Here is a 25,057-nt window from a genome sequence, read left to right as displayed (position 1 = left end):
ACCTTGGGACACACCAGAGCCATCTCTAACGCACATGGTGTCTTGGCTCTACCCTACAGAGGCTCTGGAAAACCACACCATATTCTGAAATCCAAAACCTTTTTTTTTTATAGTTGATCAGGTTCTTGGCAGAGAGGCCCAAACATCAGGGAGTGAAACAAAGGCTACGGCACAACTCTAAAACAATTCTAACTTTTTTTCTTTTAATTCTGATATTTAAGTGGATAAAAGAGAAAAATTGTAAGCAGTCAATTGGGCTAATTAACCTGTCCAAAGTGGCCTTTAAGTACAAGTACTTCGAGGAAGATCTTATCAAATTAAATAACCCTTTGTACCCTATGGAGTTTTTCTACTGCAATATTCAAAGCCCATGGGGATTCCTAGGGTCAAGAAAAGGCAAACCCCAAGGGCAACACGACTATCCTTAGATCACATGAGGCCCTAGTACTTTCGTAGTCTGGAAGAATAGGTGGCTGTCAAGCCTGGAGGATGCAGGCTGGGGGAGCTCAGAAGGTGCCAGGGCAGTCTGAAAACACGGGCTACGCTAAGTGCAGTTCTTCCTCCAAATCAGAAACAACACGAGAATTCACGCTTCTCCTCCTGTTAGGCAACAACTCACTAAAGCAGGATTTCCAAGGCCACACCAAGGAGGATGAGGGGGACGGATATGGGTTCAAGCTTGGCATGCTATTCCAAAGACAAAGAAAGCAAAACAGAGTACTTGCTCCAGAAATGCTATAATCTTAAGATACAAAGGAATGTACTAATCAGTAAGTGCAGTAATAACGGTGTTCTAACACTACTGATTTCAAAATTCAAGTTATAGATGGAAAAAACCCTAATTTACCTATCAATGAATAAGAAAGACTTTATAAAGGATTTGAAGCATGAGACAGTTCACCTTTCTTTTTATGAGGCAGACTTCATCACCACCCTGTAAAGGAGAGATAGTGATGATTCTTTCACTGAGGTACTGTTCTATTGTCCAGTCAGTTCTCCTGATCCTAGGTCATGAACTTGGACGCAAGCCTGCAAGTAAATCATGGCATCATCTATAAAGAGGACTGAATGTGGTTACTTCAGTGTTTTCACTCCTAGAGAATTTGATGAATACTGGTTTCTTCCCTAGCTCTGTGTAGTTCCCAAGGTAAATCACAATTTTGGTACACATGAGTCAGATCTACAATTGGTCCAGGAGCAAAAGACTACCCAATCGATATTCACCAGTGAGTTTCCATTATAGTGAGAAAAATACTGGCACCCAATTAGCATTCATTTTTGGTACTCGCTAAATAGGAGACATCAGGGAACTGTGTGATCTCCTTCCTTTGCTGGTGTAACTCCAGGTGACTACTTTTCTAGTTTCAGTCCCTACTATCTAACAGGAAAGGCATCAACAATCACCAGTGTTCCTTTGATGCTAACTTGCTGTAGGATTCCAGTGAGATCTGACAAGAAACACATACAAATTCATATAAATAGAACCAGAGAAAAGCACATACAGAGATGGAATACAGAGGCCTTGTCTTCAAACATTTTTGAACACACCAAGAACACATTTAGTAAATACTTCCAGATTTGGCTGGAGGAGAACAAAAGTTAAGAAAACGACAGCAATCTAAGACAGGGGTCAGGAAGCTACGGTCCATGAGCCAAATCCAGCTTGCTCCCTGTTTCTGTAAACAGTTCTCTCAGAACACAGCAAACTCATCTGTTGTTTTGTCTATGGCTGCTTTCTTGCTACAATGACAGTTGAGTGGTTGTGACAGAAAGCGTATGGTCTGAAAAGCCCTTTACTGAAAAAGTTTGCAGATCTCTGATCTAAGGGAATAGGTAATATTTAGGGTACATCTACAGTCTTGCAAATCAATGGAAACAACTGCAGACAGTTCGGCCTTAAAGATTCACTTGCCTCAGAGATGGACTGAAATTGCCATGGGCTATATTGGTAGAAAGTGGCAGGTCTTTGAGATTTAACTGGTAGGCTTCTGGATGAAAAGAAAAAGCATCTCAACAAATCCTGGAAAATAGGTCTCACCCTAATTCCAGTCCAAGTCAGAACAGATCTTCTCTAGCTCCACAGCCGATACTACCTAAAACTAAGTTCCCTATCCCCCTGGACAAGTTGGGGAGGTAACCACATATACTAGATACATTTTTAGCTAAATGTAAAGAATTTTCTTTTTTTTTTTTTTTTCTTTTTAAAGTTTATTTATTTTGAGGGGGAGAGGGAAGAGGTGCAGAGAGACAGGGAAAGAAAGACAGGAAGAGAGAGAATCCCAAGCAGGCTCTGTGCTGTCAGCTTGATCCTATAAACTGTAAGACCATGACCTGACCAGAAATTAAGAATCAGATGCTTAACTGACTGAGCCACCCAGGCTCTCCTCTTCTTTTTTCTCCCTTAAGGATTCTATTTTTAAGTAATCTCTAGACCCAACGTGGGGCTCAAACTCACAACTCCAAGGTAAAGAGCTTCATGTTCAACCAACTCAGCCAGCCAGGCCCCCCACGGATTTTCTAAAAACCAACACAATGGACTAGACCTAAGGTTCCCAAACTGTAGTGTCAGAGAGAGGCACTGCAGCAAATTCAGAGGGTGCCGCGACACAGTTAAAGTTTTGAGGGAAACAGCAATACTTGACATCTATTATGCCACGTGAACTACTAGCTCAAGGCAGCTGACAATTTCTACACTAGACTGCACAACATTCCTTTCAAAGATGTCATCTCTTTGCAAAACCAGGTGGCAGCAAGCTACAATAAAAAACAAGTACCTCATGAAATAAGTGTGGAACAAGAAACAAGAATGGCAGTGTTCTAAATGATCTCAAGGTTTGGAAACAATACGGCATCTAATAGATGTACACGTCTTTTTTTTTTTTTTTTTTTTTTTTTTTTTTCTTTTTTTAATGTTCTTACTTAGTTTTGAGAGAGAGAGAAAGAGAATGAGCAAGGGAGGGGCAGAGAGAAAGGGAGGTAGAGAGAGGATCTGAAGTAGGCTCTGCACTAACAGACAGCCCAATGCAGGGCTTGAACCCACGAACTGTGAGATCATGACCTGAGCCAAAGTTGGATGCTTAACCGATTGAGCCACCCAGGTACCCCTAGATGTACATGTCTTAATAGTTAAGTAATTGCAGTTATTTGAGATTAAAATTAAAATATTGTTTTCTTGGGGAGCGTGGGTGGCTCAACTGGTTAAGTGTCTGACTCTTGGTTTCAGCTCAGGTCATGACCTCATGGTTTGTGAGTTCAAGCCCCACATTGGGCTCCAGGCTGACGGTGCAGACCCTGCTTGGGATTCTCTCTCTCCATCTCTCTCTGCCCTCCCCCACTCTCTCTCTCAAAAATAAACTTAAAATTTTTTTTCTTAAATATTGTCTTCTTTCCACTATGTTTATTATTTTTCAAATGGGTACTAAGTTATTAGGATATAAAATTTTAACCTATCTACTAAAGAAATGCAACTGTCATGTATTTCTTTTGGCCTGGGACACTGTGAAATGTTACTGAGACACTATAGGTGCTACGAACCAAGAAAGTTTGGAACCTCTGGACTATACTTCTGTGTTGACAGCAAGTTCCCCAAAAGTAGAGATATCCAAGCAGATGTTTAAAAAATCACCTGTGAAGATACCAGAAGATCTGCCTTTAATGTCTGAGAGGCTAGATTAGTTTACCTCCAAAAGTCTTTTCCAACTGAGATTCTATGAGCTGAAATAAAGGTAATGTCCAAGAAGAATGGAAAGAAGAGGAAAAGTAGACATCTGTCTCAATAAGCAATACAGAAATCTGTAATTACAATTCCAGGAAAAGACAAACCAAACTGACACAGCAAGAACCTGCCACTCGTGTTCTTACACTTTCCGATCTCAATTTTTTTTTTTTTCCAACACAGGAAAGTTTAAAAACTTAGGTTTCATAGAGTTCCACATGGGGAGATAGAGTTGGTGTAGCCACTAATGCATATAATCTGGGACCCAAAGCACATTTACTCCTTTCCTATCTGTGCCCTGAGGAACAGGTCCAAGTCTAAGAATACCTGAGAAGCTCCTTGATTACTCTCAAGTCTTATCATCTATCAAAGGCAAAATGCCAGGTTGAATCAGAGAATGAAAGTTACGTGATTAGTACATTTAAAGATAATTTGATTATTTTCGACAGTCTATAGAGGCATCAAATTAACTTTAACATCTGCCATTCATAAAATAAGATTCATCCTATTCCAGCTCCCAAGGAACCATTACACAAAAATCTAAGAACAAAAATTAAAGGTGCCACTGCACTACCCTAATGTTATTGCCAGTATCTCTCCTTTAAAACACTGCATATTTGTATGTTTAAAATCTCAGGAGCTCCAGAATGGAACAGAAGGTATCTGATTTAGTTATATTCCCCCCAGATATGACCAACTGACCCACAGAACTATAGTGGGCAGAGGAATACCCTTACTTTGGTGGTTAGCTGGAATCAATCCCTACTTTCCAAACCCTTCAACCTTACTAGAGAAATCTGGTGCATAGCAAAAGAGAAAATATCTAATAATCTTCCAGTTGAGGACTGTGGTCAGAATAATTGTACTAATGCAGAAAAATTCCATCTTTAAGGTGAGGGCAGGTGGTTTGTGAACTCTGTTTTTTAAATTTATGTTTTTAAGTACAGAAATCCTTTCTTCAAAGAAAATCTTAGAGAGATCCAAATACGTAACACAGTTAAAAACAGTTGCTTTGGTTGAAGCCAGAGCCCTGCATCCTTCGATTCCCCCTCTCACTATGTACCTCTTGGGACTCTTATGACACTGAGAAGCAGTCTGAAGACTGCTGGTCTTAGGGGCGCCTGGGTGGCTCAGTCAGTTAAGTGTCCAACTTTGGCTCAGGTCATGATCTCGCAGTGCGTGAGTTCAAGGCCCACGTCCAGCTCTGTGCTGACAGCTCAGAGCCTAGAGTCTGCTTCAGATTGTGTCTCCCTCTCTCTCTGCACCTCCCCCACTCACGTTCTGTCTCTCTCAAAAATAAATAAACATTAAAAAAAATTTATGAAGGGGCGCCTGGGTGACTCAGTTAATTGAGCATCTGACTTTGGCTCAGGTCATGATCTTGCAGTCTGTGAGTTTGAGGCCCATGTCAGGCTCTGTGCTGACAGCTCAGAGCCTGGAGCCTGCTTCAGATTCTGTGTCTCCTATTCTCTCTGCCCCTCCCCCTGCTCGCTCTCTCTTAAACATAAATAAACTTAAAAAAAAAACTTATGGGGGCGCCTGGGTGGCTTGGTCGGTTAAGCGTCCGACTTCGGCTCAGGTCATGATCTCACGGTCCGTGAGTTCGAGCCCCGCGTCGGGCTCTGTGCTGACAGCTCAGAGCCTGGAGCCTGCTTCCGATTCTGTGTCTCCCTCTCTCTCTGACCCTCCCCCATTCGTGCTCTGTCTCTCTCTGTCTCAAAAATAAATAAACGTTAAAAAAGAAAAATTTTTTAATAAAAAAAAAAAAAAAAAAAAAACTTATGAAGACTGCTGGTCTAATACAGTATCTCTAGGGCCCTACCAATTCTAAAATGCAAGGATTCTAATTTGTCAATTTCAAGTTAAATGTAAAACTGCACTAAAATGTACCTCGCTGGTCTACAGATCTTGATTTCTAGTGGGTCATATATAGCAATGAATGTTTTACTTTATTTTGTTTTTATTAAACCAGAATGCTAAGGTCAGAACACCACAGCCTCCTACTCTTATCTCCCAGCCTCACCTCAATAAGGACAAGGCATCAGCTTATAAAAAACTAGACATGGGAAAGGAGAACTGTAGACAACTGTCTCCTATACAGCTGTACTGTACTGAGAGCACAACTATCCTTGCATACAGTACAAGTGAGGATATGCTGTCAGTGAAATCACACAAAACCTACATTGAGAAGGGCAGTGGCACTGTTAAAAAACAAAAAGAATCAGAGATTAGATTGGGCATGGTAGAAAAGGTACCACATGAGATCTGGGTTCATTATAGCTCTACCTCCAATTAGTCTGAACAATCCAATCTGTCTAAACATCAGTTCTTTTTATATAACAGATAAAGATATCTAAGGTCCTTTCCAGCTCTAAAATTGTATGATGCTAAACTGACACTGTGTTTTTAAGCACATGAGGTATTTTGAAGCTATTACTGTGGGGTATCGAACTTGAAAGAGGCCATCTTCAGCAATCAATATATGTGGCTTAAAACCAGTATCTGACCAAAAAACAAAACTTACTGAAATCAGACATTATTTTCTTTCCTTCTTCTTTTTTTTTTTTTTTTATAAATTATTTTCTACTTAGTTATTCACAAGATTTATGTTTCATAGTAGGGAGAGCAACTCAACCACTTTGAGCACTAAAATCTCTTAGTCAAGGCAGGCATCATTAAAAACAATTCTCTTGAGGAGCCTGGGTGGCTCAGTTGGCTAAGCGTCCAATTCTTGATTTCAGCTCAGGTCATGATCTCATGTTTCAGGGTTCAAGCCCCACATTGGGCTCTGAGCTGACAGCACAGGGCCTGCTTGGGATTTTCTCACTCCCTTCTCTCGCTCTCTGCCCCTCCCCAACTCTGTCATTCTCACAATATTAAAAAAAACAACAACACTTCATTAAAAAGAAATCTCTTTCAAGAAAGGAAATGCAGGGGCACCTGGGTGGCTCAGTAGGTAGAGGGTCTATTGATTTTGGCTCAGGTCATGACCCCAGGGTAGTGGGATCAAGCTCTGCATCAGGCTCCGTACCAAGCATGGAGCCTGCTTAAAAGTCTGTCTCTCTCTCTCTCTCTCTCATTCTCTCTCTCAAATGAATGAATGAATGAATGGAAATGCAAGAGCGCCTGGCTGGCTTAGTCAGTAGAGCATGTGACTCTTGGTCTTGGGGTTGTGAGTTTGAGCCCCGTGTTGGGTACTAAGATTAAAGAAAAAAAAAAAAAAAGGAAATGCAAATGGAAACAAAAGTACTGTGATAATTATTCTTTCCAGGGTCTTGGCTGGCTTGTTTCATGAATGCTATTTTCATACTCCAGCCCAGTGCTAACAAGGTCTGCAGTAAATGTCAAGAGTTACATCTGTCATGTATGTGCCCAGCATCATGCTGTATGTCCAGACTCAAAGTGGGAAAAAGTGGTGTGCCCTAGATAACACACATTCGTTTCTCGCCAAAGCAGAAACACGATACTTTTAACTCACAGCACAATCTCAAAAAACAAGCACTTTAAAAATAATTTTTCAGTAAAATCTGTATGACTCAGCTAACCCTCTTTGCATTCACTATTCAGAATGTAAAAGAAAAATTTCAAATCCAGTATGATCAGAGACTGATTCAAATAAAACCTAGCTTATTCTATAGGCTAACACTTCTAAGCAGCTCTTACTCCTCAGTGTATGAACATAACCCAAAGAAAACAGCATTTAGAGATTTCAGTTTATAAGAACACACTTTGGCCCCTTCTCTGCTAGTCAGTACTCATATAACTTCAGTCTGTGCTTATGAAAGGTAGCTCCTTGCTTAAATTCACATTCTATCGTAAGCCCTGAAAGACAGGAGAGCATACCACTTTTGTACAAGCTTTTACACTAAACCACTAGCTCTGCATAACTCAGAAAGGCAGGGAGACAAAGCTATGAGTGCTAAAGAGAGGAATAAAAGAATAAACACAATGCAACGGTTGGCCAGAGGAGATGGGCTACCAAGATTAACTATTCACCAGTAAAAGGCAAGAATTTATTCCTCAGGAGGAACTGGCTTCCCTCCTGTCAAAGGTACCGAACAACAAAAGCCAAGTAAACCTGCTGCTCCTTGGAGTGTATGCTTTTAGGTACATATCTCTTCTCCCCTGTACTATGCTACACTGTTCCTCCTGAATTCTTCCTTTATGAACACAATCAGTCAATGCTAAGGAACCCCATGGCCTCTAAAGTAAAAACATTATGGTTTTGTGGGAAAACTCCATTTAAGTACTTCAATAGAGCCCATCTTATTATTTTCAACACCGATAAACAGAAAGAATCAGATTAGAATGCAGAGGAGAAAAAAATATTTTAGGTTAATTCCTGTGAATTTAGGCGGAGTTAAAGAGGTCAAAGTATGTTTAGTAGATCAATCAGAACATTCAGTTATACAATTTTAAGCTTACTCATTTCAAAATAGGTTTTCTACAAAAAAAGAGAAAACCCAACATTAAATGCCAAAATCAGTACTTAATGATTCGACATCTACAACATCACAATGCTGGTGCTTGTATTCAGCATTCCTATAAAGCTCTAAGAGGTCTGAAAGGGAGACCCTGTAGCAGATCTCTTCTTTCTACATTTTGCACATTATGTACCTCCAAAGCCAAGGCTGTCTTGTCGTAGGCATTAGGGACTCGCTTCTGGATTACCCTGGCATAAATGGGCCCATTCTGGAGGTTAGGGAGCGGAGTGTTGACGCTGGGTTGGGCATAGGGCCCAGGCTCCGGCCCACCCAGTGGCTGTGGGTGGGAACCCTCCTGGTTACCTCCAATCAGAGCCGATACTGAGGCGGAGGCAGGTCTATACTTCTCGACGTAAGGGACTGGAATCATCCCCCTCTTGCCTTCGCTGTCCTCCGCATTCCACCACTGCTCTTCAGGCTTATCCCGGATTCTCAGGATGTCTCCTTTCTTAAAGGGAAGATCTTCTTCATCATTCCCATTAAAGTCAAAGAGGGCTCGCACATACTCAGCCTCCTCCTGCCTGAGAATCACTCCACTACCCTGCCTGGATTTGGAAACTGGTTCTATCAACGTTGTAGTGTCCAAATAATGTATTTTGTAGAATTCCAGTAAAGCAGGCAATGAATCAAACTCTTGATCTCCTATTCGGAGTCTGGAGGGGCTCACCCCTGGAAAAAAAAACAGAGCAGGCTATTATTTAAAGATGTATTATACAGGATATGAAATGCAGATTTTAAGCATTTCCCAAACACATTTAGTCAGTAATCAGAAAAAAAATAAATAAATAAAGTCTAGAAAAGATAATCCCATCTCCTTATGGTAAACTGAAATACTTTGTAGCTAAAACATACCCTCAAAAGATGCCCAGCACCACCTGCAGCAGAAAAGGAAGAGAAGGTCATAAGAGACCAGATCAGTCGGGGCATATTCTCATACTGGATAAAAGACAAAGCAACATGGAGACTTTGTTCATTTTCCCAAAATGTTCTGTGCTATCCCATTTAGAGTAGCATAAGGCTTAACATTTTGTTAAAATCTTCTTTTCAACCTCAGGAAATGTAGCGAGTTCTTTTCCACAGGTCTCAGCAGCTTTTCCAAGAAGAGGTGGGGAGAACTTGCTATTTATCTATACCAGGCTCATACATTCCTTCTCTTCACATTTAGAATGTACAATTGCTAAGAAAAGGTTGTTTTTTGGTTTTTTTAAGTGAGCTCTGTGCCCAATGTGGGGCTCAAATTTATGACCCTGAGATCAAGAGTCACATGCTCTACTGACTGAGCCAGCCAGGCAGGCACTATCTCTTTAAAAATTGTTTTTTCATTTAACCTACTTTTTAGAGTGAGAGAGGGAGAGGGAGAGAGAGTGCATGTGCATGTGGGGGGGGGGGGGGGCAGGGAGAGACAAACAGAAAGAGAATCCCACGCAGGCTCCACACTTGGCACAGAGCCTGATGCTGGGCTCAATCCCACAACCCTGGGTTGAACTGGATGCTCAACCAACTGAGCCACCCAGGCACCCCAAGACTATCTTTTTTAATCTATGATTGCTGATTTCAATTTTATTTCTGACAGCCAAAAAAAAAAAAAAGAAGAAGAATCTTAATGAGGCAAAAGAATCAAGGAGCCTATAAAAAGAAACTAAAAAGCTGCTTAAAAATCAATTCCTAATGTCTTCATTGAAATAAAACATGCAAACAGTATTGTTCCCTTTGAGGCAAACAGGTCATGAAAAAAAGTAAATAAGGATGCTTGAAAAAATAAAGAAGCATTAAAATTCTCAACGTCTAGGGGTACCTGGCTTCCTCACTCACAGCACATGACTCCTGATCTCAGGATTGTGAGTTCCAGTCCCGTGTTGGGTGTACAAATTACTTAAAATCTTTTAAAAAATAAAAATAAAATTCTCAACCTCTGAGGACATCCTGAGGGTCAAGGAAAAAATGCATTAGGAATCTTTAAAATTCATATGATGCAAAGAGGTGTATGGCCCTAGACATACAGGGCATACTTCAGAATGTATTCCCTCTCAGGGCGCCTGGGTGGCTCAGTCGGTTGGGCTGCCAACTTTGGCTCAGGTCATGATCTCGTGGCCCGTGGGTTCGGCCCCACGTCGGGCTCTGTGCTGACAGCTCGGAGCCTGGAGCCTGCTTCAGACTCTGTGTCTCCCTCTCTCTCTGGCCCTCCCCCGTTTGCGCTCTGTCTCTATCTTTCAAGGGTGAATAAATGTTTAAAAAAAAAAAAAAAAGAATGCATTCCCTTTATCCTGAGATTCTAGAATTGAATAAATTAACATAGTATCAGTTCAAATGAGAAACAAAGTTTCTAGTAAGGAGCACCTCTAACACTCTGCTAAGTGCCAAAATATCAAATTGTCTTCATTGGATTTTTAACCTTTGGCTTCCTGATAAAGTAATAAATAACTCTATAGAAAACTGGATTTTGTGGAGGTTGGATTTTTTTTTTCAATCAGCCTTAACCTACAGGCACTCAGCATTGAGTTATAACATCCCAGATTAAAAAAAAAATTAATGTTCATTCATTTTTGAGGAGAGAGAGACAAGAGTGCCAGCGGCAGGAGGGGCAGAGAGAAAGAGGGAGATACAGATTCTGAAGCAGGCTCCAGGCTGAGCTGTCAGCACAGAGCCCAAAGCAGGGATCAAACTCACGAACTGTGAGATCATGACCTGATCCGAAGTTGGGACACTTAACGACAGGTGCCCACAACCTCCCAGATTTTAATATAGATCTGTGTGTATGTGTGTGTCATAAATTTATACAGGTTTTCATAGCCAGGTTGCTATAAAGTTTTATATCTTGCCTTTTCTCCTACTATGAAAAACATTTTATTTTATACAATAAAAACTTTCTCTCTTTTCAAGAACATGACTTTTAATAGCTACAAAGTATTCCCCAGGCGCCTGGGTGGCTCAGTCCCTTAAGCTTCTGGCTCTGATCTCAGCTCAGATCTTGATCTGCATCATCAGTTCAAGCTCCACACTGGGCTCCATACTGGGCATGGAGCCTTCTTAAAAATAAATAAATTGAGGTGCTTGGGTGGTTCACTCAGTTGGCATCTGATTCTTGATTTCAGCTCAGGTCATGATCTCATGGTTCATTAGTTTGAGCCCTACATTAGGATATGCACTGACAGTGCAGAGCGTGCTTGGGATTCTCCGTCTCCCTCTCTTTCTGTCCCTCCCCAGCTCATGCACACACGTGCATTCTCTCTCTGAAAAATAAACACCAAAATAAATCAAATAGGGGTGTCTGGGTGCCTCAGTTGGTTAAGCATCCGACTCCTGGTTTCGGTTCAGGACATGAACTCACGGTTTGTGGATGGAGCCCTGCATCTGGCTCTGCGCTTAACAGTGCGAAGTCTGCTTAGGATTCTCTCTCTCCCTCTCAGCCCCTCCCCTGCTCACACGCTCCCTCTTTGAAAATAAACTTTAAAAATAAATAAATACAGATAATGGAATAAATGCTGATAATGGATTTAAAAAATAAAAATTAAAAAAATGAAGTATTCCCAACTTTTTGCTAGTGAAAATGCTACTACAAGCAATTTTTTAAATTTATTTTCTTTTGAGAGAGACAGAGAGTGTAAGCAGGGGAGGGGCAGAGAGAGGGAGAGGAAGACTCCCAAGCAGGCTCCTCGTGGTCAGTACTCAGAGCCTGGTTCGGGGCTCGAACCCACAAAACAATGAGATCATGACCTGAGCCAAAACCAAGAGTTGGATGCTTAACCAACTGAGCCACCCAGGTGCCTCTATTGTGAGCATTTTTTTCTTAACTATTAATGAACTTTTTTCTCATTACTTCCTTAGGATAGATTCCTTGAAATGCAATGGCTGGAGCAAAGGGTAAGAACATTAAAGTTTAGGGGTGTCTGGATGGCTCAGTTGGTTAAGCTATCCAATTCTTTTTTTTTAATGTTTATTTATTTTTGAGACAGAGAGAGACAGAGCATGAACGGGGGAGGGTCAGAGAGAGAGGGAGACACAGAATCTGAAACAGGCTCCAGGCTCTGAGCCGTCAGCACAGAGCCCGACGCGGGGCTCGAACTCACGGACCGCGAGATCATGACCTGAGCCGAAGTCGGACGCTTAACCGACTGAGCCACCCAGGCGCCCCAAGCTATCCAATTCTTGATTTCGGCTCAGGTCATGCATGATCTTGTGGTTGTGAGAGCTACATGTCTGTGGAGCCTGCTTGGGATTCTCTCTCCTTCTCTCCCTTGCATACATGTGGTCATGTGGTCTCCCTCAAAAAAAAAAAAAAAAGAAAGAAAGAAAGAAAAGAAAAAAGAAAAAACCATTAAGGTTTATGTTGCCAAATTGCCCTCCAAAAAATCTGTACAATTTTACACTCCCACCAGTGGTTTATGAGTTCCCACTTCCCCCATACTCTTGCCAAAACAGCATTTAAAAAATCACTGCCAATTTAATGAGAAACGTGATCTCTTTTTAAATATCATCTTTGATTATTTGGTGTTTTTCAAGTTTACTATTTGTACTTTTTTTGGGAAGGTTACTTGTTCAAGTCCTTTGTTAAGGGAAAATGGTCAATTTCTGCTCTCCACTCCAAGAACACTGGTCCACCATCTAAAAGCCATAGTGATTAATATGGTGAAATAGCAATATTGTGGTAGCCCAGAAGTATAAGTTAATTTGCATTCTAAAAGAAATGAGACCCAATTATTCTGTTGTTAGAAATCACTTCTAGAATGACCAGAAAAAGTACATTTAAAATTCAGTAGTGAGGAGAAGTGAAGATAAACTTTGGAAGTTAACCTGAAGTCCTCAATACAGAATGAGTTCTGATGAATGAATGCCTTCCGTTTTTACATAAATGAATGAATGAACAGCTGTAAGCTAAACAAGCTGTAAGCTAAAACAAGTTAATAGCCCACATTCAGTAATGCTGTCTCTCCAACTCAAGATGCTGAAATAGATGTCCAGACCCAGGACTACATATCTATGGAGAACACTTAGCAGGCACAATCACGATAGTTCTGAGTGTTGAACTAGAAAGAGAATTTCGGTTATGAATACACCAGAGCACAGTGGTGCTATATTTTGGGGTTTCTCTTCACTAAAGGGGATCAATGAAGGGGAACTGTTCTTATTTAAGTCTGGTAGGCAGGGAGACACATGGTCATTCTGCCTATCACCACTAGGCTAATTAAGTGATCCTTTAGACCTGCATAACTGTTAAGGATTGGGTCAGTGTGAGCTCCAAGGAAACCTACTTAGCACTGCCTGCTCAAGAATGCCTTCAGGGCTGAGTGGTAGAGAGAACTCTCACACCAGCAGAGTATCCATGGCGTAGAAAATGGTCCTAATGACACCTGGGGAGGAAAGTTTCTTTGCTCGAGTTTACATGACTACATGCCAAGGTGCAACAGCCAAATGGTTTTCACTAGTTGCCTTTTTGGGACAGTGGTTGGAAGACGGTATATACTCAATAAATGTTAGATATTATTAATGAACAAAACTCTGAAGTGAGGTAAAGAAGTAAAATGAAAGTCTGTTCCCAGCTTTGAGAAGCTCACAGCATAACTGGGGATGTAAAGGCATACACAGTGTAACCAAAGCAGTGTATCGCAGGAAGACGTTATTTCCCCCCTGCTTCCACTTTTTTTTTAAATTTGTAAATGTTTTATTTTTGAGAGAAGAGAGAGAGAGAGAGACAGAGACAGAGAGAGAGAGAGAGAGAGAGAGAGAGAGAGAGTGAGAGCACACAAGCAGGGGGAGGGGCAGAGAAAGAGGGACACACAGAATTTAAAACAGACTCTAGGCCCTGAGCTGTCAGCACAGAGCCCAACACAGGGCTCGAACTCACAACTGCGAGATCATGACCTGAGCCAAAGTTGGACGCTTAACTTACTGAGCTATCCAGGCGCCCCACCTCCTGCTTTCACTCTGAAGGGGAGAGGTGTTCTTACAAAAAACAGTAGCAACATCAAACTGTGTTCTTAGATACAACAAAATCATGATGAAAGATTTGATCATGCCTGAACATTTCCAAGGCACTCTTTTCACTCTAAAAAGGAAAGTAACCACTCCCTGTTATCCATTGTTATAGTTCCTCCATTACTGTAGTAGCTCAAATAAAATGTGTTTTGTGTTTGTGTTTCTTTGGGGGAAAAGAGTTTAGAAGAACAAATAAGACCACAAAACCAATTCCCTTAGAAAGATTGCTGGGAGAATTCTGAAAGGAAAAACTGGCAGCTCCTCCGCCATAAACATAAAGGTACGAAGCTGTTCATTTCTTCTTCAATTGCTACATGGTGTGAAGTGGGCCCACTATGACTTCTTTCTTGGCTTGGCAACCCCGGCAGTCACAGAAATATAGGCAAAACACCAAGGGAAATCTTAGATATTCCTTACTCATAAATTTTTTTCTCTTCTAATGACACTATAATAATACCACAAGAAGAATGCCTGTTTTTGTGTACTGCTGAAGCAATCAGATTATATAGACTATCAAGTTTCATCGATCCAAACTCCAGAGGAAGGGAAGGGAAGGGAAGGGAAGGGAAGGGAAGGGAAGGGAACAAAGGTAAGTCTCAGATAAGCCCAAACCTCATTACAGCTGTGTGTCCTGGTTCCTTTTCCCTAGTCCATCTCCCTCCAACCACAAAGAGCCAAAGGCAGGAAATAGAAGGGCGGGAAAGGAAGGAGATACAGTCAGTCTAGAGAAAAGAACCAATGACAAGGTTCTCATTGCTGGAGCTTGGAAAACCTCACTGATTTGTTCTACCTAAACCTGCGCTGGTATTCTGAACATGCAGTTATGAACACACACGCTCAGAAATCACAATCAATGCAAGCAATTAGATATTCTTTTGGTTTCCGTACATGCTCAACTCATTACTTCTAAGCATTTTAGCCCTTGGGTTACATCAGTTTTTACAACACGACTCCCTGAAGGTTATGTGGACACCCAAGAGCTCTGTGGGCTATGACAGGCAAGGTCACTTCTGACGTGGGTACCACCTCAGCAGCTCCATTATCATCGTCTCCTTGATCTCACAGCACTTCCTTTTTCCCTTTCCCTTTCCTTAATTCCCACTCCTTCTCTTCTGCTTATGGTATTTATAGAAATTGCTTACACACACCCCACCACCTGTCTAATACAAAGGGATAAAAAGGCTGCTGACTTCCATCTGAGAAGGTTTCCTAAAGAGGTATCAAATGTCTGGTCTCCTAAGCAAACAGAACTTTCTAAAAATGGTAGCTATTAGCTATCAGCCTGGTACTTTGCAGACTCAGACTGATTGGGTTTGATGAATTCTGGCTCTGCCATTTACTAGCTGTATGAGCTGTTATTTAACTTCTCATGGGGCCAAACACCTACTTTATTACAACAAAGTTCCTAAAAGTAGCTGGTACCTTACAGGTGCTTAATAAAAAGCAAATTCAGCTTAATACCCTGCCCAAACTTCTGAATTCCTTTAGAAATTTCCAATTAATCCCAAACCCAAAGTCCACTATACTGTTTCCCAGAAAAGGTTCTACAGAATCTCAAATGCTTCTCAAAAAGTCTTGTGGTCAAATATGTTTGAAAAACCCAGTATCCAATACCTACTAATTTCACATAAGCATAGTAAAGGCTTAGAGAAGTCCTCTAGTAAATAAACCTACTTCCTTTTACCATGGAATCCTTTTCTTGTAAAACGTGGAAGTAACTCACTGAAGAACTTCCCCCCAGAACCACTGGATGGATGGATGCTCTGTAACTGACGAGTAAAACCTGAGGACCAGGTTTCAGAACCGCAAAGACCAGGTAAACAAATGAAACACAGATGGTGGATGAACAAAAAAAGGAGCAGTGGGTAATGAGCAGTCCCACAAGATCTCTAAGTGGCTTAGTGCAACACCACGTTGAAGAGACAGCACAAACAATAACCACCTTAGCTTCTGCCCCTCCCCCCTCAAAAGGAGGCAAGCTTTTATGCTCCCTTCATCCACCAGAGCAACAGGTAGAAGGCTCTGAGTTAAGCAGGTAACAACAGGTGTCTTCTTTATTTCCATGTCCTGGATCCAAGGTCCTTTTCACACTTCTTGATGCACCCCATTCCCCTCCACCCAGGCACCTGCCAGTGTCCACCAATCCACACTGTGCCTACCTGTGAGCCTCTCAAAGCTGAGAGTTTTCAATTTGGCTTCAAGTCCTGCTCTCCCAACCTCATAAGACTAACATATCTAATACTTACTGAGTACTTCCCATATGTTGGCCCCATTCATAAGTATTTAATATACTAAATTCATTTAATCCTCACAACATAGTGAGGTATCATACTCTATGAGGTATTACTATTTCCCCCTTCTTCACAGATGGGGAAACAGACAGAAGTTAAAGAACTTGCCCAAAGTTATATAAGTAGTAAGTGGCAGGTAAGAAAGATTCAAATCCAAGCTCCAGGGCTCAAACTTATAACTACTCTCCCAGATCACACTTACTCAGTTTCGTTGACTGTCTACTGATCAAGGTCTAGTAATACCTCATTGTCTGAAGAAGAAACGTGTGAATCAGTGATTGCAAAGCCTTCCCAAGAGGTCATCCTTGAAGTCTAACCTGACCAGGTATGACCAGCAGACCTGACAAAACCTTGCCTTATGGCCCTGAGGCATAAGGCAGGTTGCTCTCAGACTACGGCAGCCTATGGAGGCTGAACAGCTAAGTTAAAAATAGGTTCACGGGAAAAGGTTGAGAATACCTGTTCCATCCTATCCCTATGACTCTAAAAACTAAGCCATTCTATACAATTTCTACCTATGTATTATGTCCAGAAAATATGCTATATAATCCTACGTAAAAAGCTCATTTTTCATGTTCAAATTACCAAATAAGGATTTTTAAAGCTTCATCATTGACTTTTAGATGGCAGACATGTATTATCTAAATGCTAAAGCGAGTTTCTTCTTGTCATCCTTTCCTTTTGGTCTTTAAATAGAACCTGTAACCCCAGGACAGAGACAGAAGTGTTGAATCCTCTATGTGCATGGTTGAGATCTTAAAAGGAAAGAGAAAGAAGTACAGTATAATAACGTAAGCTCTCTGGTCAGAATTCGAAGGTTCAAATTCTGGCTCAGTCATTTACTAGTTATGTGACCTTGGGCAAATTACTGAATCTTTAACTCTGTTTCCTCAGCTATAAAATGGAAAAAAAAAATATTTTTTTGTTAAAATGAAAACACTTTAATAAATAGAAATCATAGCACTTTGTCCTCAGATTGTTATAGACAGAGAATGAAATAAAGCACAGAAAGTACTCAGCAAAGTCCTTGGCATAGAATAACCAGTCAATAAATGTTAGCTAATACCGTGCATGCTTTTCTAAAACTCAAGAATTCCTGTGTAGTTTCAAAAGAAAATAGCTTGATGGGGGAGGGGGAGAACAAAGATTAAGTAATCTTTATAAAGACAGCAACTCAATCAATTGCTCTACGTGGAAAAAGTGGGCACGTTACCAGAAACGAGAATTACCACAATGCCCATGAACGTTCCACACCCCATCTACAAACCTTGGCAATCTTCACCTTCTCTCTTGGGACAAGCATGTGAACTCGTATCTGTTATGACAAGGTGGAGCTCAATATCAAGGTAAGTGCAGAGATACAAAGTCATAACACCAAGGTGTGGAGAAAGCTCAAACTAGCAAACCTTCCTGCTGCCATTCCCAAATTTTGCAAAACAGATACACAAACAAAAAGGCTGAAAATTAAGCTTTGGTGACAGTTTGACATCATATTACTGCATTGTAATGCAAAAACCTAGATACCAAGAAGGTGGTAAAAGGTAGACTATATCTGGTTTAGGGCAAATTTATGTTACATCAATATTCCTGTCTCATGTTATGCTATTAAACCAAAGAGACTGAGAAAGACTTAGGCATTGGTATGTGCTAGCAACAAAGAGACGGACTATCCTATCTCCCCCTTTCTGGCCAGAGTGAATAAATCTAAATTAGGACTACCTAATTTGCAAGTCTGCAAAGCCTGGCTCAGGAGCTTCCTAATTCACTGAGACTGGCCCAGAGCTTGCCTCAACTGGTCAGGAGGAAACTGCTTCAATTTGGGAACAATGAGAAAGACAAAGCCTCTCCGTGCTGTGACACAGATGATGGTAAGAGGATAGGAACCTCAGAATTACTCTGTACCTCACAAATCTCAAGTACTAAGTGCACAAATCTCGTTAACATTCTCCAAAGACATCGATAAGACAGTCACGTCTCAACGATCCTTGCTAAGGAAAACCTAGGTCACAGCCCCCAAGTTACTGAGAAAGGAGAGGCCCTGACTTACAAGACTGACAATGTTTAAGTCCAATGAAATTGCAAGGTCCCTTCACTTTGAAGGAAAAGATGGTTTCCACTGGCTTATTTCCTGGGGGGGGGGGGGGGGGGGGGGGGGGGAGTCCTCCCCCAAATACCTTGAAAACTAGAACCCGTAACTGTGGAGAACAGTCTCTGGACGCTAAGATCTCTCGGACACTATCAGCTGGGCATCAACTTGTTCTGGGCTGATCACAGAGGGCTTACTTCTATCACCAAGGCGCTTAGCTCACCACCTTCGTCCTCTGTGGGGGAAGAGGGCAGTAAAAGTATTTTGGAAAAATGCCCAAGAAAGGAAAAAGCTGACCGGTTTCCTGAGGGTGTCTCCATCCCTCCCGGCTAGTATGTGGTGACTTCCTACCAAAGGCCAGCAGGGGAGAATAGCTCTCCAAACCAAACCCGGCTCTCTAACACTACAGGAAATGTTTCAAGCCTAAAAAGCCACTTGTAGGATTATCGGATTCATTCTGGGAACCGGTGCCAAGTGATGCCCCCGCAGTGCCAACATCCCCCTCAGCTCTTTGTCCCCACGTTGCCCGGCCCTGCCCTTGTGCCTGGCCCCGCCGCTAGCCCCACCCTGGGGCCGAAGCAGTTCCCCTTCCCCCGGGCTGTCCTCCCAAGTCACACCCAGAGGCCTGGGTCAGCGGCTCCTCCTCTCCCCACCCCCCAACACACGCCCGCTAGTCGGTGGGAACGAGCCCGGGCACCAGGCTGCCCCCCTGCCATGGTCGCTCCAGCCCTCTGCCCGTGTCCCTCGTTGGAGGTCAGCTCGCGAGGAGCAGCCAGCCAGGCTGGGGAGTTCCGCGGCCCTCACCCCCGCCCCGGGCCTCCCGTCCCGTCTATCCTCACCGGGCGGAGGCTGGGCGGGCGACGGTGGCACGGGCGGGCGCGGGCCGCTGCTGTTGATGATGTAGTGGGAGACGCGCGAGTTCTCGGAGACGCTGAGCACATAGTCCCCGGGGCTGGTGCTCGAGTCCCGCACCAGAAACACCCCGTGCCGCTGGCCCTGCAACAGCGCCACCGCCTCCTGCCGGCTCAGCCGCCCCCAGTACCAGCTACTCCGCTCCTCCGAGTCGAAGTTGCCCGCCATGGCCGCCTCCGCGCCTATACGCTGGGCCGCCGCCGCCGCCGCGCGCGCGCCCCTCTTGCCCCGGCGCCCGCCGCCCAGCGGACCGGCTCCGGTCTCAGCCTCACAGCAGCGCCTGAAATGGCGGCGGCGGCCGCGGGCCTTCCCCACCGGAAATGACGCGCGCTTTGCCCCCTCGAGGATGCCGGGAAGGGGACCGCCACCCGCCATTGGGAGAAGGGCAAAGGATGGCTCGAGCGCTCACTGCGCGTGCGTTCTCACGTGCGTCGCCACCTGGCGGGGATCGGGACTGCAGAGGATGGACAGGCAAAGTCTGGGACGAGGGGTAGGGGCTCAGCCAGCAGTCGGCGGAGGTTTGTGTTTGTGCTTTGCGACCCGAGGCTCTTCTCTGCACCAGGCTTCAAGTTCCTGGAAGGCCCGGAATTTCTAGGCGGCGACTCCGGGCCAGAACTGGAGTACAAAAGATGCATGTGGCCCAGGGCCTGAGTTCCGGGAGACCCGTCTTTTTCTGGTGGTTCCTCCAGCTTTTGTCTATACTGGCTAAAGTTTTTTGTTCGCATTGATTCATTCAGCAGTTACTGACACCACTGTGGGTGCAAAGGTGACCAAGGCTGGGCCTTGACCTCACCGAATTCACCACCAGTGGGAGGAACCAGGAAACAATGACAAAGGAATGCCAAGTGCTGTGATAGGGAACCGAGAAGGGACTCTAGGAGCACGGTGGGGGGTGGGGGTGGGGGTGCTAATCCAGTCTGTAAAGGGATTCAATATGAAGTGGCTTACCAGAGGAGGTGGCTTGAGCTGAATGTTGAATGGCAAGTGGGGGAAGAGCATTCAACACAAAGGAAGCGGAATGTGCCAAGCGAGGTAGAGGTATGGAGTTCTCCGTACTGATTCAATCTCTCAAGTCATTTGCCCAGATTCTTCTAAACCCTAATTGTGGCCGTGGGGATCCTGTACTTTCCCTGCTGTCATGAGCATGTCTGTCTCTGTATTCTGCATCTATATCTGTATTCCTGTGAACAGCTGCTCACTCGTGCTCTATAGTCTTGCTGCCCCAAGTGCATTGCACATATCTGCCAGCGTCAGCTTTCTAAATTACAGCTCTAAGTCTGTTGCCACCCTGTGTACAACTTTGAACGGTCTCCAGGTGTGAAAACTCGGTGTAGCTCCCAGCGTAAAATGGGGCCACAGTCTCCTCTTAACTGCTCCTGCGTGAACCTTGTGTTTCTTTTTCCTGGAATACCTTTTCAGTCCTTTCCAGATCTCAAACTCAAATGTGTCCCGGCCTTGACCACCCATCCCTCCCTCTCTGCATCGACAGCGCTGTGTCCGTATTATTTCCATTACAGTTCCTACCCATTGTACTGTAACCTTTCGTTTACAGATCTGTCCGTGTCCCACACTAGAGCTCCTCGAAGGCCAAGCATCTAGTGTAGGAGGCACTACACAAATGTTTTATGATAACGGCTCACATTTATCCAGGGAATACTACCTGCTAGGCAGAGTGCCAATTGCTAACCGCCTTTATACGGGTCATCTCATTTAATCCTCTTAACAACCTATTTTACAGCTATCTCCATTTTACAGATGAAGCTCAGGGAGGTTAAGTAATTTGTCCAGAGACACACGGCTGCCGAGTGAGGAGCTGGCATTCAAATCCTGGAAGGAACAGAGAGCTATGGTCCTTGTGCCACATCCTCAGGCTCCTGGGATAGGAACGGAGAAGGACCCGAGGCTGGGGGAGGATGGCAGAAATAGGCATTAAAAAAAATCAGCCTTTGGTCTTAACATGAACAGCACACCTCTTCCGGATCTACTTCACACACTCCTGGGCCTGCTCTGGGAAGGGAAGGGGAGCAAAGGCACCTTCCATGCTGTGGGTGACTCATCGTGACCCTGGCTTAGTCACAGCCAAGTTACCACAAGCCAGCAGCAGAAGCCATCCCAGTGTGAATTCTGGCCCTTTGGGAAAGAGGAGTGCCTGCTCTCCGCTTCTCCAGGATGGCGGAGCCTTGAGGCAAAGCCTTACCAGGAGGCTGCTTGTGGGCTCTGAAGCCATTTCTCCAAACCCTCTCTCCGGGGCATATGGATATGACAGAAAACGTACTTTAAAAGAAGAAAAAGGGAAAGGAAGGAAGGAAGGCACAGAGGAAGGAAGGAAACAGATCATAAACTGGATTATAAGCAAGGAGATCGACAAGGAGGGAGACCTAGACCCAAGGGGCTACTCGCGTGTGTTCTTTCTTGAGCACAGAGAGGCCAACGAGGTAGGAACAGGAGTGGCCTTGGAACAAGGAGGAGGCGAACCCATCCTGCGCCTCCGTCCTTTCTCTTCTCCTCCTTCTCTCCCCTACATACATTTGGGATTTGTGCTGTAATGGTGGCTTTTGCACACACACCCCCCATTCTTTGCCCTACAAAAAATGTGACTTTCCTGCTTAGGAATGGCTCCTGGTGCCGGGGTGGGGTGTGGGGGAGTTACCTGAAAGAGAAGCAGAAGGAAAAAGGAAAAAGAGAAGCCTGCCCCATTCAAGAGAAAAACACACCAAAGTCCTTTACTCCCAACTCTCCTAACCAGAGAAAGGCATTCCTTATTTTAGCAGGGGAGGAGGAGCAGGGGATCAGTGATCTGCTTGTGTGCCTGCACTGAGTTACCTAAAGTAATCAGAGCTGCCTCGTACAGCTGTGCAGGCTGTGCACTGCATAAGTCCACACTATTATGTAAGGAAGCCCTTGGAGTTGGGTTACTACTATTACACAGTTTGCCTTAAAAAAAAAAAAAAAAAAGCAAACAAAGACGATTTGTACCAAAGACGACAAAAATATTGCTATCTAGAGCGAAAACTGACAGGATCACCTTGCAAGAGAGAGAAAGAAAAGGTGGGTGAGTATGTGGAGACACAATTCGTATTAGTACAAAACCACCATTCTACCCTGTTCTCATCCATGTAGGGAGACCGGGGGGGGGGGGGGCGGGGGGAAGGAAGGAGACACAAAAATCTCCAAACCTCTGCTGGAGTTTCTGAACTATGAAGAGAAATGCCCCACCTCCCAGTGGGTAGCCCTTAGTTTTGCAGAGATGGGACTGGTCTTAAAATGTGCAAAGATAAGATCTAGAGGCAGACACGGGGCGGTGCGGCGGGGGGGCGGGGGGGGGGGGAAGCTCTGTGAGGAATTGTGAGGGGATTCCAGGAGGGCCTAGGAGAGGAGAGTGTGCTAGGAACCGAGGCAGGAGGCCAGACCTTCCCAGGAAAGTCAGTGAGATGTTCCCATGTGGTGATGTGCTGTGGGACCGGTGAGAATAGGTTGTGGGGGGCGCCTGGCTGACTCGGGCTGTGGAGCATGCGACTCTTGGTCTCAGGGTTGTGAGTTTGAGCCCCGTGTTGGGTGTAGAGATTACTTAAAATCTTTTTAAAAAGAGAGAAAGACACGGGGCGCCTGGGTGGCTCAGTCGGCCGAGCGTCCGACTTCGGCTCAGGTCACGATCTCACAGCTCGTGAGTTCGAGCCCCGCGTCGGGCTCTGTGCTGACAGCTCAGAGCCTGGAGCCTGCTTCGGATTCTGTGTCTCCCTCTCTCTCTGCCCCTAACCCACTCGCATTCTGTCTCTGTCTCTCTGAAAAATAAATAAACATTAAAAAAATGTTTTAAAGACGGAGAAAGGCAGAATGCGTTGTATGCCTTGCCGCGAGGTGAATGCCCCTCCCCGCCTCCATCCTTTAGGAAAGCCTTTGCAGTGAGGCATCCAAGAGAAGGTGTCACCTTCGTTGTCTCCATCCTCTCCAAGCTGAGGAAGTCAAGAACATCTGAAGGAGGCAAGATGCAACCGTGCCCATCTTGTCGTCTCCCCCTGCTCTCCCGTCCCTGGCTCCTCTGATTCTTCTTCCTCCTCTGACGAGCCTCCGCACTTTGCACTTGCTGTTCCCTCCACTGGCGGCCCACCGTCAGTCCCTCACCTCCTCCAGGTCTGTGCCCCGTGTTGCCCCCTCAGGGAGACCTTCCCTCACCCGCCCATTTGCAAAGGCGAATGGTGCAGCCACCTCTGCTTCTCCTCCTTCTCTGCTTTATTTATTTTCCTCCTCTAAAACGTAAGCTCCGTAAAAGCAAGGATTTGGGTGCTTTTTGTTCTTGCTATATCCCGAGCGCCTGGCAGAGAGCCTGGCACATAATAGACATTAAGTAAATACTGGTTGAATGAAGGAATGGACGGAGATTTGGGTGGAGACTCTTGTCCAGGGCCCCATGTAGCTTCCCACAGTTGGCACGCAACTCCTGGAGGGCACTGGACTTCCTGCAGGACGTGAGCTGGGGGTGCAGACCATTCTTGACTGCCTCGCCAGAGGCCAAGGCTCCTGGGCCGCACGTGGGTCACGTCTGCGACGCGGCCCTTGCACACATCGCAGTTTGCTAGAGAAAGGCGTGTTGCTGGGTTCTAAAGCTGCTAATTGCACCCAGCACAATGCTTATCTTATCTGTCGGCTTCTTGCAGCCACTGCCACTACTGATAGAGCGGACAAATTATTGTGGTGCTTTTTTTTTCCCCGTAGTTGGGGGAGTGTCAAATCTAGGTTGTGCGCACAGGATTGCGTCAAGCCCAAGATAGTCCCACGTTGCACAGTATCTCATTCATCGGGAACTTCTGCCCCGGGTGATGAATCTAAGCTCCTGGGCAGATAGCTTGACCCCAAATTAAACTTTTTCTTGCCTTTAACCCCTTCCTTTGCCATTCCTTCTGCTCACCACGCCTGTCCCACTTGGGAAAACTCTTAGCCATCTGCCAAGTTCTGTGGATGCTGCCTGCAACACTCATTCCCTTTCTTCTGGAGGCACCACTCTGATGATCTCTTGGGAAGCCATCTGCCCCCGCTCTTGGACCATGAGTCAGGTGTGGTTCATGCTGCTGGTGTCTGGGCTGGGGTAGGGGATAGACGCATGACCTAGACCTGGCAGGCACCTATCGGAACAGAATGTGCTCTTCTCCCTAACTGCAACAGTTGGGTCAGGGAAGACCCAGTTCAAGGTCTTCATTCAAGTTGGTCTACTCTGCATTGGCTCTGAGACTTTTTTTTGGTCTTTTTTTTTTTTTAACGTTTATTCATTTTTGAGACACAGGGAGAGAGACGGAGCATGAGCGGGGGAGGAGCAGAAAGAAAGGGAGACGCAGAATCCGAAGCAGGCTCCAGGCTCTGAGCTGTCAGCACAGAGCCCGATGAGGAGCTTGAACTTGGAACGGCGAGATCATGACCTGAGCCAAAGTTGGACGCTTCCACGACTGAGCCACCCAGGCGCCCCCTGAGACTTTTGAATTACTGGGAAAGACGCTCTTTTTTCCTACCTCCTTATGCTCAACTCACAGAGTGAAAGCCCAGAGCTGCTGCTGACTGTTGCCGCCATGCCACAGGGCAGAACCTGCTTGACAGTGGAGCCACC

At 44.6% G+C, this 25,057-nt stretch overlaps 1 protein-coding gene across 3 annotated transcripts in view; it reads right to left on the bottom strand.

Annotated features, from left to right (window-relative positions):
* The window catches only part of CRK (CRK proto-oncogene, adaptor protein), a 31,270-nt gene extending 11,502 nt beyond the window's left edge, over positions 1–19,768 (bottom strand). For 2 of the 3 annotated variants that reach the window (XM_042916464.1, XM_042916465.1), the window contains exons 1-2: positions 19,389–19,768; positions 8,503–8,868 (exon numbers count right to left, since the gene is read on the bottom strand). In XM_042916464.1, coding sequence (XP_042772398.1) covers positions 8,503–8,868; positions 19,389–19,629 — 607 coding nt within the window. In that variant the 5' untranslated portion in view covers positions 19,630–19,768. Of the gene's footprint in view, positions 1–8,332; positions 8,869–19,388 lie in introns of all 3 variants that reach the window. The other variant, XM_042916463.1, reaches the window with a different exon arrangement.
* Positions 19,769–25,057: the final 5,289 nt, after the last annotated feature.

The sequence above is a fragment of the Panthera leo genome, chromosome E1 (assembly GCF_018350215.1).
Source record: "Panthera leo isolate Ple1 chromosome E1, P.leo_Ple1_pat1.1, whole genome shotgun sequence".
NCBI classification, from domain to species: domain Eukaryota; kingdom Metazoa; phylum Chordata; class Mammalia; order Carnivora; family Felidae; genus Panthera; species Panthera leo.
Note: the sequence above shows the minus strand (reverse complement) of the source record. Positions and strands in the feature narration are given on the sequence as shown.